The sequence below is a fragment of the Ornithodoros turicata genome, chromosome 3 (genome assembly GCF_037126465.1).
Source record: "Ornithodoros turicata isolate Travis chromosome 3, ASM3712646v1, whole genome shotgun sequence".
Taxonomy (NCBI): domain Eukaryota; kingdom Metazoa; phylum Arthropoda; class Arachnida; order Ixodida; family Argasidae; genus Ornithodoros; species Ornithodoros turicata.
Window position 1 is genome coordinate 35,126,040 of NC_088203.1, and position 16,701 is coordinate 35,142,740.

The 16,701-nt window shown below is 49.6% G+C and overlaps 1 protein-coding gene and 1 long non-coding RNA gene across 2 annotated transcripts; both read right to left on the bottom strand.

The window, feature by feature from the left end:
- Positions 1-7,865: 7,865 nt before the first annotated feature.
- On the bottom strand, positions 7,866-11,587 carry LOC135390208 (uncharacterized). Its single transcript, XR_010421773.1, has 3 exons — positions 11,510-11,587; positions 9,340-9,422; positions 7,866-7,894 (listed from the first exon to the last, which is right to left on the bottom strand). It is a non-coding gene; the product is annotated as an uncharacterized LOC135390208 (long non-coding RNA).
- A 993-nt stretch (positions 11,588-12,580) lies between these two features.
- On the bottom strand, positions 12,581-13,285 carry LOC135389291 (uncharacterized protein K02A2.6-like). Its single transcript, XM_064619353.1, has one exon. The coding sequence runs from the start codon at positions 13,283-13,285 to the stop codon at positions 12,581-12,583; it is 705 nt and encodes a 234-aa protein (XP_064475423.1).
- Between the last annotated feature and the right edge of the window lie 3,416 nt (positions 13,286-16,701).

Below are 16,701 nucleotides of genomic sequence, written 5' to 3' on the forward strand. Positions count from 1 at the left end.
CAGAACGGGAGTGGTTGTGAGTTCCTTCTTGGTCTGTTGAAACGATTGCTCGTGCTGTGAACCTCAGTACCAAGCGGCATCCGAAGAAAGGAGTTCACGAAGTACTTTCGTCTTTTTGGTCAACTCCGAAGGAACTTCATCAAGTGCGTAAGCATCCTGAAGAGCGGCCGCAGCTCACTGGCAGACTCAGGTGCCTGCTTTTCAGGGTCCACGCAGATTCCCCGTCCGTCCAGAATGTGATCCAGAATGTGCATCCAGGTCCTACTGAACTGGCACTTCTCCTCGTTGAGGGTGATGCTCGCGTCTGAATGTCTACGCAATGCTGCATGGAGGCGTCTGTCATTGTTGTTGATTTTTCCTGTAGATCAAGCCATTATCCATAAGTTGGATAAATGCACACAGTGCCGTCGGGGTCTTGAAATATCCGTGACATCTCTCGTTGGAAAAATTCCGGGGCAGTCGCGATACCAAAGGAAAGACGAAGAAATTGGTATCTTCCCAACGGGGTGATGAAGGTGGTCATTTCGCGACTTTCTCGTGATAGGGAGGCTTGCCAATATCCAGCATTGGTGTCGAGTGTGCTGAACACCTTAGCCTCCGTGATTTTGCTGAGGTTCTACCGTCGGCACCATCACGGGCTCACGGACGACTTGCTGGTTGAGCTCGGCGAAATCAACACAGATGCGTAGCTTGTCGCTCTTTTTCCTGACAACAACCATCGGTGCGCACCATTCCGTGGCATGCTCTACCCTTTGAATTGCGCCTAAATCTTCCATTCTATGTATTTCGGCTTGTACACTTGGTAGCAATGGAAGTGCTACACGTATTGGATAAGTTACTGCATATGGCCTCGGTCCCGCAACAACATGAATGCTATATGTTGCCTTCATCAGTCCTAGGCCTCCAAAGAGCTCGGGGTACCTTGACGCAATGCAGTCGTGTCCGTGGTCGTCTACGATTTCGAGAAGTTAAGGGAGAACCTCCAAGGCCTTGATGGCTGGTCGACCTAGCAGAGCGTGTTGCAGGCCGTCGACGATGAAGACTTCCTGCTTGGTCGTCTCGCCGTTCCAGCTCATGTCTACGTGTACTTGACTCAGAGTGTTTATCAGGGACCTCCCGGGGCCACATCGCATCTCTGGATACAGGGCTGACTCTGGCACGGCAGTGACATCTGCTCCGGTGTCAACCTTAAACTTGATTGGTCTGCCGTTGACCAGGGTCGTAATAAACCCGGCATCTAGACGATGACGGATGCTGTAGACCATCCAGGAATACCTCTTCGAGCGCTCAACGCCAGTGCTTGGGTCGGCGACCACGCCGTCCGCGACCGGATGCTGTCTTCGTCGCCGGTGTAGTCTGGCAGACTGACGCGAAATGGCCCAGTTTCCCACAGTGGCTACAGACTTTCCCCTGTGCAGGGCATTCTATCCTCGGGTGGAATCGCATCGACCCACACCATTTGCAGGGATTGGACTTTGGCTGTGCAGGTCGTTGAGGTGGAGGCCGGGCTTCAGACTGCCGTCCCTGTGTGAAGCTGGCCTACCAGAAGTGACAGCGTCTAACGTGGTATTCGCCGTCGGGGTCCGCGATGGCGGTTCGTTCCCGCGAAGAAGATTCTGCCGCCTCTTCACAGCCTCAGAGTTTCGGGCCATGTTCACTGCTTTCTCCAGTGGAAGTTGTTACAATCCAATTGTAGCCGCTCACTCAGACGACTGTCCCGGAGGCCAACAACCAGCTTGTCTCGAATAAGTTATTCTTTGAGTGGGCCGAATTCGCGGAACAACTCTAGTTGGTGTAGTTCCTGAACGAATTCTTCCACCGGTTCGTGTTCCAACTGAGACCGCAGGTTCAAGCGCGGGCGCTCGTAGATCACGTTCCGGCTTGGAACGAAGTACTTGTCGAAGGCTGACTTAAGCTTGTCGTAGTCGTTGGCTACTTCGTCCGTCAATCGCATGGAAATGAGGACGTCTTCTGCCCCCGTCCCCATAGCGTACAGGAACGTGTTCGCCTGTGTCGAGCTGTCTTGCTTATGCAGGCCCGATATGATCCGGTAACGCTCCCATCTCGTCACCCAGCGCTGCCACCAGGTTGTCGAAAATCAAACTTCTCCGGAAGTTCTACCGCGAATGGAATGAACGCAGGCGGCGCAGGCGTAGTCGTAGGTTCGTCGGCTGCTGCTGCTGAGTCTTGGGTGGACATTCCAAAATACGTGGGCTGGGCTGTTTCACTGACGTGTGACCGCTGCCACCATGTCGTAGTCAAGCGGGTAGAAAGCCGACCGTGTCCAAGAACGAGAGAACGTTTAATGATCAAAGCCACGCGATCAGCTCTCGCATACAAGCGACGGCCATGTCCCAACCTTGTCGTCGTCTTTATATTACAGACGACAAAGGATAAGATAGTGTCTAAAGTGTTGTACATGACGTTAAATGATTGGCCAGCACATGTTAGTGATGAGGGGTTACTTCCGTATTTCCAGAAGGGGTCGAAATTATCAGTTGATTGTCAACGCGTCATCTGGGGAAACAATAGGATAATTTCCACTGTTTTGCAGGCAGAAGTGCTAGACTTACTGCATGAAGGTCATCCAGGGGTAACTCGAATGAAAATGTTGGCTAAACGTCATATGTCTGGTGTCCTCGCATCACTCAAGATATCGAACGTTTGGTCAAAGAGTGTTTCAGTTGTCAAATGACGCAGAATACACAACGAAAGGCTCCATTTCATTCATGGGCTCTATACATTTCATTCATGGGCTATATACATAAAATGAACGTTGGATTTTGCGTACAAATGTAACACTTGGTTCATAGTACTGGTGGACAGCCGTTCTAAGTGGGTAGAAGTTGGCATAATGTCGTCAACTACAGCAGAGGATACTGTGCAATGGCAGCGTGTTTGCTCGTTTGGATTACCAGAGGAGATAGTAACGGATAATGACCCTCAGTTTGTGTCAGACACACCTTGTAGTTTTCTGAATGCTAATAATGTTCGCCATCAGCGCATCCCGCCATATCACGCGGCATCCAATGGCACTGCAGAAAGATGTGTCCAGACTATCAAACGATGCTTGGTAAGTCAGGTGCTGGACGAGAAGAGCAGTGGTCATGTCAAGTGCCTGCAGCATCGCCTGCACATTTTCCTGTTCACCTATCCCCCAATGTGGTTATAGGAGTTTCTCAAGCTGAAATCTTCCTGTCCTGGAGGCCGAGGACACGTCTGTCGTTGCTGCACCCCGATATGGCATCCCATATGCGCAGACACCATGATCGAGTAAAGGTTACTGCGGACAGAAACCGTGGTCCATATCGGTTCCATGAGGATAGCCCTTCCATGCAGGAGATCTATAGTACAAGTACATGAATCCCGGCCAAACGACAGCCAGGTGGTTAACTGGAGTAATCGTTTCTCGTGTCAGCCCCTCAACATACATCGTGTTGGTGACCGATGGAGAACGTTACGTGCACGTATAGACCACCTGCTGCACCATGCATTTGATGTTGTTCCTAACAGCCAGGTATCGGTGATGCCATGTAACACTGATGTATTTGACTTGGACAACCCGGCCTGGAGGAACCTCTCGTAGATAAGACTAGGTTGTCGGAATCTAGACCGGAGACACGCGCGCGGGGGAGGGGGGGGGCAACACTTGACGCTGATGCTCCCTATTCGGACTCTAATTTGCAATGCTCTGGCTCTTCAGTACGGGTGGGCAATAGTAGTCCAAACAGTATACACAGTCCGAAAGGTACCGATGTTCCTGAGGGTTATGTTCCTGAAAGTTGCAGAGATCGCAAGCAACCTGATAGTTACCAGAGTATTTAGTTTCGGGGGTATGAGTTGTTATTGGGTGCGTTAAGTAGGTACCCTCTTTTGGTGCACACAAATCGGGAGTATGAGACACCCGGAGCGGCCAGTAAACAGCGAAAAGCAACTTTGGAGCGCTACACTGTTCGCTCGCTGATTCCTGTTGTCTGCTGATACAGTGCACAGACGGAGGGCACGTTGTCTTACTTTGAATCTATAAGACACGTTAGAAGAGTAGAAGATGCGACGGCGGTTGTGAAGACTTTCCCTTGCAACAGAAATGAAATGGAAAAGGTGGGAATATGTAACAGACACCATAGGAGCTATATACTGTGAACATGACTTCATGGCATGAAGGTGTCCGCATTCAAGCACTGCATTTCCCGCGAATAACCACCGATCTCCGTGTAGAAGTTGTCCACTAATAAAAAATCATGGTAAGTGTTATAAAAATATTACAGTTTACCGAAATCGGAGCATTGGGTCACATATGTATAGTGAGTTTCTATTTTGCTTCCGAGCCCACACTTCGAAGGTGGTCCTGCCGGTGCTCAACAGGAAGTACGACACGGATAATCTCAAGCACCCGGACGCTTGTTTTCTGTTTCCATGAGCCCATTTGAAACGAGAGCTCGAAAAGCAGCACGGAGCCTCACACTCTCTGGTGCTCGAGCGGTGAGTAGAGTCTGAAGCACTCGCTCCCCGAGGCGCCTACTTAACGAACACCGTGTATCAACGTACAAAAAAATAAGGGGTACAAAGTGTTATACATTGCGAAATGTTTGCACTGTGTTTGCAATCGTTGTGCTAAGTAAGCGGCCCGGAGTGCGAGTGTTTCAGACTCCACTCAGTTAACGCGACACAAGCACCACTCGGGCACACGGGAGTGCGAGACTTCGAGCCGCTCCCCATGCACCCGTTTTGAAATGGGGGTTTGAAGCAGACGACAAGCGCCCGAGTGCTTGGGATTTTCCGTGACGTACTTCCTGTTGAGCGCCGGCAGGACGACTTTCGAAGTGTGGGCTCAGAAGCAAAATACGGACTTACTATGTTACCCGATGCTCTCATTTTGGGAAACGGTAGTATTTTCGTAACAGTTATCATGTGTTTTTGTGTGCGCGTTTTTTTTTTTTTTTTTAGATTAGTGGACAACTTCCCCACGGATGTTGGCGGTTATTGGCGGGAAATGCAGTGCTTCATTGCAAATATCTTCACGCCATGCAGTCATCTTCACAGTAAACGGCTCCTATGGCGTCCGCTACAAATTCCCATCTTTTCCGTTTCATTCACTGTTAGTGGGCGTTCACACGGGCCGATTTTCAGCACCAACTTAGACCAACTCGAAGCAACGTCTTTGGACCAACTTCAAGACGGTACCGTCTCCACGTTCACACGTACCAACTCGTTAGCTCCGCCCACAACCAACCTTACGGCAATCGGGGTGTATGGGTTCAAGTCCAACCGCTGGTGACTTTTTTTTTAACTGTCATTAATCAAAACGAAGTCGTTTTATTTCGCCAGAAGGTCACCAGTATCTCAAAAAATGCCTGTTGATATGTTTATATGCCGCTAGCAACCAAAAAAAATTAAAAAATTATCATGTACGCCTGTAGGATTTGACCCCATGCCAGGCAGTACGACAGGAACGAAATCGCTTCACGCCCTCGAGGGTCACGTGGCAATGCTCCTCGCGTTGATTGGTTAGACCACCACCAACTCTCCTAAGTTATCGCTCGGCGACCGATTCCCACCAACTCGAGTTGGTCATGGTCGGTGATGTCGGCCGACTGCCACCAACTCCAAAGTTGGTCCGAGTTGGTGCAGAAAGTTGGGCCGTGTGAACGCCCGTTTACAAGGAAAAGTCTGCACAACCGTCTTCGTCTTTTGCAACGTTGCTAGAGGTTCAAACTAAGCCAACGTGTCCTCCGTCTGTGCACTGCATGAGCAGAGAACAGGAAGCGGCATCAGCGGGTCAGCAGTGTAACACTCCAACGTTGCTTTTCGCTGTTTAGGGGCCGCTCCGGGTGTCTCATGCTCCCGATTTCAGTGCGCCAAAAGAGGGGCGCCTACTTAACTCAACTAATGTTAGGCCAGCGCGTGAGCTCGCTACCTCGGACGTAAAAGACAAAGTTTCTTGCTTGTCCTCGCATGCACTTCTTTAGAGTCTCTCGACATGTGCTGTACATTGCTGGTAACAGCGGCAACAAACATTTTCCTTGGAACAAGTTTCATCATTCCCTCGTAAGACACAATACAGGAATATGTATAGGAATGCTTGCAAACGTGTGAGAAACTACGGCTTTTTTGATGAACGAATCAAATCTCTCGTGGGACCGGGTACCCATTATCGAGCCATTAGCTATGAAGTGTGAAGAAACTCCCATTTCTTGTGTTGTCAATCCAAATGCTTGTTTTGTAGGAAGGCTCCACCAGCGCTCTGCGCTCAAAGCTCCTTTGACCTTTTTGGGCACCCTAGAACTTCGATCCCTATTGTGAAGGGGCTCATTATTTCATTCCTCACATCACCACCAGCAATGGGGTAGAGTATCGCCCATGACGATGAAACGCCCCATTCATCATGTAAAAAAAATTTGTTGTTGTTCTATGACACAAAAGTACTCCAGGTTTCTACCAGTGCCCAATGATCGAAATGTTCTGGCTAGCAATAGAACTATATGAAAGGTTTTACGTTACTCCCAACTTTACCAACGCCTCCCCACCATCCTGACAGTTGGCAGCACGCGCATATCGAGGGAGGAGGGTAAGAGGGCCGAGGCCTCCCTGAAGCTCCACACTCTCAGAAAAAAAGGAGTAACAGGGGAGTAACTTCCCACATTTACTCCATTTGCACTCCCCCTGTCAGTCGCTTACGCCCTCTTTCTTCCTGGATTTGCCATGTAACTCCCTCTGTGCAAATAGGTGCTCCCTCTTGCCGGGCCTCCTTCTCGTACGGTGACTTTCGAGTTATCAACTTGTGTACTACGGCGCAGCCATCCATATATAATTTTTGTTATATATTCCATGGCTTTGCACTGAGACTCTCAGTTGGTGAAGTTCTCACCGTTACGTGAGAGCACATCGTGAAATGTGACCTTCTGACACATTAAATACGTCGAATATTTATCCCGGAGTCTACCGCGCTCGAGAGTGCTTCCCAATGAAGGTTACTGAGGGAAGCTTGGATGTTTTGCTCTAGTGAGTAGTCCCGTGGGACTACTGAATTTCTTAGATGGAGATATCACACCCCCCTACCTTTTTTACACTATAATAAACCTTCCCTTGCTCTTTCACGCACAACTTTTCCCATCCCCATCGAGTATGCACTATGACGAGCTGCTTATAAGCGGATATACAGATATTCCGAAATAAGAAATTTCACAGATGATTCCAAAGCAGTTGCAGAGGAACCGGCATAAATCGGTTTCATTGTGTCAGCATGATGCCTGTAACTGGTGTCATGGTTATTCCTGGGAAATGGAGTAAAGTGGAACTCTCTTTTGGAGGGTTTAAGTTTTAATCCAAAAGAGAGTGTCCTACGAGACACGCAATTTGCTCCCCTAAAGGAGCTGTGACGATACCATTTTTCCTCAGAGTGCAAGGTTACTTGTGTAAATTGCCCTCTTTGCGCACAGGTCATCATGATTTATACTCAGACGTCGTCGTAATAACCAGAACCTTATCTGCTAGATCCGTACCATATGAGAGGCTTCTAGTGCCCCCATTCTATCATATACTGTGTAAAAACGGTCCGAATGCCGGGGGTGCACATTTTTTATCACCAGTTGGTAATGCATCGGCAGTACAACAACAGTTAAAAACAGATTTAAAACATCCCGTTTCTATTGGTTTCTACTGTTTTATCGAACATCTACTTGTTGAATGCTTTGCCCGCTTCCCCTAGAAACTCTTCCTCCCCTGTAAAAATCCTGAAAACGCGCATGCTTGGCAGGCTTTTACGTTTTCACTCGGGACTAACAAGGCCTCGTCGAGGAAAACCAGGAATTCGAGAACCTACCAGGAATGTAGAAAGGCTGGACCAGGAAACATTGATCACATTGGTCATACAGGTGTCGTAGCTCCACAAAGCCTGCAATGAGAGTAAGTAACACATTAATTATATTGGGTGGTCAGTGCAGTCCTGGTAAGGAAATATGTCGATCTTGATGAGAAGCTCTCGATCCTAAGCCAAGGAGAATTGACTGAACTGAGTGGTGGACTGAAACGGCAGAGCTGTAAGCAAATGTCAGAAATACTAAGAGGGAGTTCCTGTGCTTGTGGTGTGAAGTGATATACAACGCTGACATTGATTGTAAGGTGTGGCTGAAACACGTAAAGCGTTGTTTGGTCAATGAGCAACTCAACACGAATTGGAGACGTCCTGCAATATTTCCGCGAGAAACGGATGAAGAATTCTGCGATTTCTTCTGAAGAGCCGGAAGGAAGTGGGGCAGTCTCCACATTGCGTGTGAGGCGATCGATCGCGAGGGCCAACCAACGGTGTTCAGCAGGTGTTGGTAGGTAGGTTCTAACTTAGGGGGACTCGATTAGGGAGTAAGTCGGCAGAAGAGGACGAGGAACATTTGCGCGATTGGATGGAAGAGCAGTACACGACATACTTCCGGACTGAAGTGTGCATCCAAGGGGCTTATTCGCGGTCCAGCTGGATTCTATACCTTAGTTTCTGCTTCGCCTGTCTTGCGAAGAGCTGGTTTTCCAAAGGTGTATAGGTGCTCTTCGAACCAAGTAAGGACCAGAGGGAGGACCTGCGTTCGAACAACCAGGTATTTGCAATTTCCAATAAATATAAAGCGAAGTTGTTAAGCTTGAGAGCAACGTCCCAGGCATTGTGCCTCGCTCGACGTTCATGCGAAAACAACCACTCGGTAAAGTCCAACTCGCCTCGTCCAGTAGACATGGGTGGGCCGCGGTGACTGCGGTGGGCTGACGGACAATCACCATATTAGTGCCGTCGCTTGGAGTAAGGGGAACCACAATGAAGAACGAACGGTGCCAGCGGAGTTTCAGTGTTGCGAATGCAGCACATTTAGCTTACAAGCTGGGTAGGAAGCTCGACAGGAATCTTCGAGTGTGAGTTGTAGGGGATTGTGCCGAACTTATAGACAATGTAAAGAAGACACTGGAACACCAAGTGGTTCCTTGGAAGAATGCGATTGGAATGATCTTTAGAAAAAAAAAACGATGAGTATGTGAGGGTCACGATTTGGTCTCACGATATACATAACCGCGTACTAAGAGTTATTATTACGACTTAGGGAGGCAGAACCCCTACAGTCTCCTAGGTTGGACTGGTTGGAACTAGTAACCAAGCCGTAATTTAATTGAGTCAGACCACTGGCAGAATGAGTGGAGGCCGAACGCAAATTCATTGTGTTTTCTTTTTCGTTTTTTATATTCTGTTCGGTACTTTTCGCAGATTTGACAAGATGGGGCTGGAGTCACAATTCTGGTAATTTTGTGAAGATATCACGTCACATTCTGCTAAGCCATATGAATACAATGAAAGGCTCTCACCATTGTCAACAGGAAAACGTACGAGGTTTCCGGTGTCAGTCCCGGGAGGTGAACAGGTGGGCAGCTTTTTCTTCGTATAGACACTGCAGTCAATCGAAGGATATCAATATAACGTACGGTGACCAATGAGGTTTTTCACTATGAAAAACCGCTAACGCCAGTTCGTAAAATTTCAAACGCCAGAGTTATGTCCAGTACCCACACATTATATGCAATTTCTTGGTGATGTGTGAGAAAGACTTGTTGTGCTGAAGGATGCCGCAGATTGGCCGAGCTTTGCCATCAGCATACGATAACTGCACATTGCATACCCTTTGCGAACACGACTATGAGTTACCCAGCTCACGAATGGACTGTCATAAAAGAACTGCGTACGTCTTTAGAGAACGCGAAACGTCGAGGTGGCATATCACGAAACAACATGGTACATATAAAATCGTGACGTTATTGTTCAAAGTGTGTATATACACTGTCTCCGATCGTGAATAGAGTACGGCCTATGACGAACACACAGGCCGCCCATTTCACTGAATTAAAGTGGCACCGCGACGAGTGAGTGAGTGAGTGGAGTACGAACAAATTAAGTGGAAGTAGAAAAGAATTGGGGCGGGCTCAGTCGTGACCGAGCTATAGTGTTTTACATGAAAACGTCACGATCTCCGATACAATTGCCCCTTTGCGGGATCTTTGTGAGCGGAACGGTACGCGTGGGCCAAACTCGTTTGGCTCGAACGGCACTGCGAAGGCGGCGCGCGCAGCCTCCAATCGCCGCTGCGCCTGGGGTTCTCTGGCGGTCTCTGGCTCCTCCACGATGCTGAGCCCACCCACCCCTCTCTGGGTGAACTCCATCGTCTGTGTCGGTCACGTTGACACTCGCACAAGTGGAAGTTGCCCCGCTGGTAGAGGGTAAGCGCTTGCTGTGTGCGCCGACTGTCGAATTTGCCTGCGCCGCTAATCTTCTTCGGCGCTCCCGTAGATCTTTCGATCGCTCTGTGCTAGACTTTGCGGGATTTCTGGGTTCCTCTCTAGGCGCGCTTTGTGTTGGTAGCTGTTTCTGTAGATTCTGATCATATTTTAGTTTCATATATGCCGGCATTCTTGCAGAAGTTTCGTATATCAAATTTGCCAATTTACAAAATTTTGGTTCGTCTTGTTGAAGCCGATATCCTTTAAGGTCCAGGTAGAACCACTCAAGCGCTTTCCAACGACACCTCGTTGGGCGTACTGGCTTCACCGGTTCACCGGTTCACGAGATAGACTGCCCGCAAGATACGCGTATCCCTGTATTTCCGTCTCTCTCGCACGCTGGATTTAGGCGGTTGGTTGCTATCGGTTTATCATCCACCGAGTTATCGCGACATGAAATTCGCCATAATTTCGTTGCATCGTAAATTTTGACCTGGATACCAAACCGAACTTACAGACGTTTTCACGTCAAAATGACGTTCACTCAAGACTGCCTCATTTCTCGTGTCTGCGATGCCTTCCACGTTATTTCATGGAATTTCATAATTTCGCTTTCACAACGAAACGCTTTGTTTAGTCAGCGCTGTACTCTTGGAAAGTTCTGAATCTGGAGCACACAGACAGACAAACACAAGCCTCAGGGCGGCTCAGAATGAAACCTTGAAAACTTGGCAATCATCAAATATGCCAGACCGCTACGGGAATCGGAGCATGCACCTCTTAATCCGGTCTTATCGCTACACCTACACTCGCACAGCTTATACGTGACTCGCTAAGGGGCCTCATGCAACGAACATGGCACGCACTCACTCGCTTCACATTCTCTCCTACATGTATGTTTTCTCATATCAAAACACATGCATACGACACTGGATGAGGCAACGGCACCTGATGCGACTTTGATAACAAGGCTTGATGCGACTGTGGTGAGACATCAAACGACTGCCATATTTAAAAGTTATACTTTTGTGCTGGAACTTTTTTTTTTTCGGGGGGGGGGGAGGAGGCGGGTCCGAGGGATATGCAACGGGGATACAATTTATGAACCCGTCGGTTCGAAGAAGATGAGGTAGCGCTGCTCACGAACGACTCGATCATAAGGCTCCCTGTGTCGGCACACCTAAATAATAAAAATGACGTTTCGTACTTACGGTGTATGTCGTGGTTCGTATAAGTATTCCCCACTCGTAGAAACGTTACTTACACTTTTCCTTTGCTGACGTAGGTTACATCGATGGCCCCTGAAGCGGTCTTCCTTGATCTGTAGCACATGTCCCCAAGGTATGGGTCCTTTTTGTAATTCTTGTAAAGCAGATAGTTTGAAGATCTCACGGGGCGGGTTTCGTCGCACTGTAAAGCCGGTTATCTATCTGAGTGCTTGCTGGTGCATTTTTTGCATACAGATACATTACAGATGCTTAGACAGAATGCATTCATTCTTTCCTAAATATACAGGGTGTTTATTTTTATTCCTCACAGTTTTTTGATAAAAAGCTATGAGAATAGCCTGGATGTCGGTTTTGCACTTGAGTTACACGACCAGGTGGACATCCTCTTGAAGAAAGTATACAACAACAACAGGACTAATCACGTAGAATTAATTAATTAACGCTTTAGTTAGGGGGTTTCGGGCAAAAGCAAGATAGTAGAATGAGAGACTATCCTCTAGAGTGACCATCCGAGACTAATTAGCGAGCAGTGTGTTGATGTGTGTTTGCTGCACGTCGTATGGCGCCGAAGAAGTCGAAAAAAATTGTTGCGCGGTGAAATGTGCGTTCCGCTATAAAAAAGCACCGCCTGGAACGAAATGTTATTCGTTTCCCGATAAGTCTCATGAAACGGTGAGAAGACTGAAGTGGATCGGTGGAGCTAAACGTGTGGCAGTGAAACGCTGCCGTCAAGCATGTCCGCTACAAGTAATGTTAACCACTGTTGGGAAGCTAAGCGATATTCATTCATTGTGTCTTTTAGTAAAGATAGCTCGCAGTGGATGCCCATCAATAACACTGTCATACGTAATCACCATTTCGCCGACGGTGCTAAGCCAAATGATTCAATTCGTACACAAGTCATTCGTACATTCCGTCTGTCGTGGTCGAGGTGTGTCCGCCAGGATGAGAGCGCAGAAGAAAGCGACCGTCTCCGAGAGAGAGAACACGTTGAATCCTTTATTGCCCCAAAACCACACCACACGCGCAGACTGCTCTGCGTTAAGTCAACGTCGTCGTCTTCACACGACACCTTCCCCTTTCAGTCTGAAAGTCTGATTCTTTCACTATGTACAATAGCCGTATCTGTCTGGCTTCTTAACCACACGGCCAGCCCGTGTCTTGACCACGCCTTGGTCCTGTTGTGTTGGCGCTGTTGGAGGTTTGCCGACTGTCGTCGGCTGTTTCTGCCCGGCTGCGGTTGAAAACGACTCCTGTAGGTGTCTCGTGGTTCGCCTTGTGGGGCCACCCTCCATTCCCACAACATACGACCTCGGGGTTCCTGCTTGTCGAAGAATCGTCCCATGTGCTCCGGCGCCCGCCAGGATGCGGACCCTTGTACCGCTCCGCAGCTCTGGACGCTCCGCCACCCGGTGTCGCGAGTTATACACAGTTGCCCTTGCGACCTGTTGTTTCCGATACCGTCTTCGGTATGTGTGGAGATATGGCCACGAAGGGATGAGGGATTTCGGGTTCACAGGGACGTTCGATTGGAGTCGTCTTCCCATCAGGAGTTCGGCCGGCGCGTACCCACAGCTTCCGGGTGTCGTCCGGTGTGCTAGGAGGGCGCTGTTGACGTCCAGTTCCTTTTTCAAAAGGGCCTTCGCCGTCTGGACCGTGCGTTCGGCCTGTCCATTGCTTTGCGGAAAATGTGGGCTCGACGTGACGTGCTTGATTCCTTGCGTCGACAGAAACCGCTGAAATTCTCCTGATGCGAATTGAGGGCCGTTGTCCGACCGAACAACGTCAGGCACGCCAAACCGTGCGAACATAGGCCGAATCTTCGCAATTACGTTTGCGCTCGTTGTGGTCTTGAGTCTGCTCAGCTCAAAAAACTTCGAAAAATAGTCAACGACTACCAAGTAGCTTCGTCCATTGGCGTAGAACAAGTCCATGCCTATCGTACGTACGAAATTTCTCACACGCCCACGTTACCGCCAAGGCCTCTTTTTCCACTTGCGCGTAACGCTGCTCAGTCGTAGTCAGTGCTCTGGAGGCGTACGCAACTGGATGACGTTCGCCATCCGACTCGTCCTGTAGGAGTACCGCTCCGAGACCATACGACGACGCGTCTACTGACAGCGTATGTGGCCGCAATGGGGAGTAGTACGTGAGAACAGGGGTGCTCGCGAGCTCTTCTTTTATCTTCTCGAAAGCTTCCTGTTGCTGAGGGCCCCAGTACCACGCAGCATCTGACGCCAGAAGATCGCGGAGGGCTTTCGTCTTTTCGGCCATGTGAGGAAGAAACTTTGCAAGGTGGTTGAGCATGCCGAAAAATGAGCGCAGCTCGCTAACCGACTGCGGTGCTGGCATCTTCCGAATGGCTTCGGTCTTGTCCGGGTCTGCAGAGATACCGTTAGCGTCAAGTATGTGCCCAAGGAAGTGGATTCTGGATCTTCTGAATTGACACTTTTCCTCGTTGAGAGTCACGCCGGCATCCTTTAGCTTACGTAGCACAGCGTGCAGTCGCTTATCGTGCTCGTCTTCGTTCCGCCCGAATATCAGAACGTCGTCCATGTGGCACACTGTGCCTTCGAGTCCTTGCAGGATCCGGAGCATCTCGCGTTGGAAAAACTCAGGGGCAGTAGCAATTCCAAATGGAAGACGCAAAAACTGGTATCTTCCCAGTGGCGTTATAAACGTCGTCAGTTCGCAGCTTTCTGGGGAGAGAGGCGCTTGCCAGTAGCCAGCGTTGCAGTCGAGCTTGCTGAAAACTTTTGCCTGTGTGACCTTGTTGAGATTCTCTTCAACTGTCGGCATAAAGATGCGCTCGCGGACAACCTGTGCGTTTAGTTCGCCGTAATCTACGCAAATGCGCAGGCTTCCGTTCTTCTTTCTGACGACGACCATTGGCGCACACCATTCCGTAGCGTGTTCAACCTTCTTGATGACGCCAAGCTCTTCCATCCGGTGCAACTCGGCTTGAACGCCCGGTAACAGTGGCAGTGCGACCCGCCGTGGATAAGTGACGGCGTGTGGTCTTGCATCTTGCTTTAGTCGGATGCTGTACGTAGCCTTCATTCGCCCCAGAGACCCGAATAGGCACTGAAACTCCGATGGGACTGCGTTCAGTCCGACATCGTGGTTAACCGAGAGTAGCTGTGGAAGCACATCCAATGCTTTTATGGCAGGGCGGCCCAACAAAGCATGCTGGAGACCCTGAACGACAAAGATCTCCTGGGTCGTCGTCTTCCCATTCCAGTCGACTTGAGCTTCTACTTGCCCAAGGGTATTTATCTTCGCCCTTCTAGGACCGTAGAGTGATTTGAGAGGCTGAGTAAGAGAGTTGCGGGCTTGACTAGAAAGCGCAGTGGGCGGCACAGCCGTAACATCCGCGCCAGTGTCGACCTTGAAATTCACAGGTTTACCATCAACTTTGGCTATGATGTACCATGCATCAGAAGACGATGGGTTTCGGATGTCACCAAGGAAAACCTCTTCAACCGCTCGTCGTGCTTTGCCTTGCTGTCGCCGACGAGTTCCGGACTTGTGTGACGGGGATGCTGACTTGCATACCGAGGCGAAGTGCCCTAATTTCTTGCAGAGATTACAAGTTTTCCCTTGAGCCGGACAGTCAGTCCTTTGATGAAACTGGCGTGAACCGCACCACTTGCAAGGTGCAGATTGTACTTCAGGGTACCCAGTACGTGGCTCAGTGCGGGACCGGCTCCCCTTTGTCGCTCCAGATTTCGCCGAAGTCAAAGCCTCCACGACGGTTTCCGAGGTTGTGCCATTTCCGCGAATGAGACTCTGTTGTCCCTTGACGGTTTCGGAGTTCCGGGCCATGCTCACGGCTTTCTCCAAGGTGAGACTTGCGTCGAGTTGCAGGCGTTCGCTCAACGCCCGGTCTCGTAGGCCGACAACAATTCTGTCTCGGATCAATTCGTCCTTCAATGGACCGAAATCGCAGAACTCTGCCAGACTGTGAAGCTCCTTCACGAACTCTTCCACAGTTTCGTGTTCCATCTGGGATCGAAGGTTGAAGCGCGCGCGCTCGTATATGACGTTCTTGCTCGGGACGAAGTACTTGTCGAAGGCCGCCTTCAGTTGCACGTAATCGTTGGCCGCTTCCTCGGTCAGACGCAACGAAATGAGCACGTCCTCTGCTCCGCTACCCATCGCGTAGAGAAACGTGTTGATCTGAGTTGAAGCGTCCTGCTTTTGGAGTCCGGATATCACTCGGTAGCGTTCCCATCGTGTAACCCATCGCCTCCACCCCTCTGGCCGCCTAAAGTCAAACTTCCCAGGAGGTTCCACCGCGAACGGGTTGAAAGGCGGTGCCAGAGGGCCGGTTGTCGATGCGCAGGCAGCTTCTGTGAGTCCTTGGGACGTCATTGCAGCGTCGCTCGATCGTACAGCGGCGAAGAAGGACACGCGTCGCCTTGACCAGCTATCCCACCGCTGCCACCATGTCGTGGTCGAGGTGTGTCCGCCAGGATGAGAGCGCAGAAGAAAGCGACCGTCTCCGAGAGAGAGAACACGTTGAATCCTTTATTGCCCCAAAACCACACCACACGCGCAGACTGCTCTGCGTTAAGTCAACGTCGTCGTCTTCACACGACACCGTCTATTATCCCTTCCGTTTAAAGGGAAGCCCGCTCCTTCAAGCTCAAGCTCCTTGCAAAAGCTAATAATTAAGGACAACCCATTCTCCCTCTACACTTACTCATTAAAGGGGTTGGGACACTTTCATAGATGCCGTTTATTACATCATGGACGAATTGCACCGCACGTGAGAATAGTAAGGAAAAATAATTATTATTTTACGTGTGGTAGACATCGAAGCTGAGCTTCGACGTAGAGCTTACACTTTGTATCGAAAACTGACCTCAAATCGCACATGTGGAAACTGTTTTGCCATGTCGCCGACGAAAATGGCATGAGGATCCCAAATGTGGTCGCTTGTTCAAGCTGTAAGCCTGTTAGCAGACTTGTAGGACGTAAGGTTGGAACATCGAACTTTCTGAAGCCTGTGTGCCGTGGCCTTACCTTACAGCGAAAATAACATCAAACACGCTTCCCGGTGCAGCGAGTGACGAGCTACTGAAACGCGTTGTCCGCTTTGTAGCCAAATATGTCATCTCGTGCAGTGGATTTCTTACGTTAGCAGAGTACGTAGTAGATGTGGGAGCGAAGTACGGCTCGGTGGATGTAAAACAAGCGATCCCACATCGCACCACGGTTTGTC

Coding starts and splice junctions, on each gene's coding strand:
- LOC135389291 (XM_064619353.1), bottom strand. CDS start 13,285: ATGTTCGCACGGTTTGGCGTGCCTGACGTTGTTCGGTCGGACAACGGC.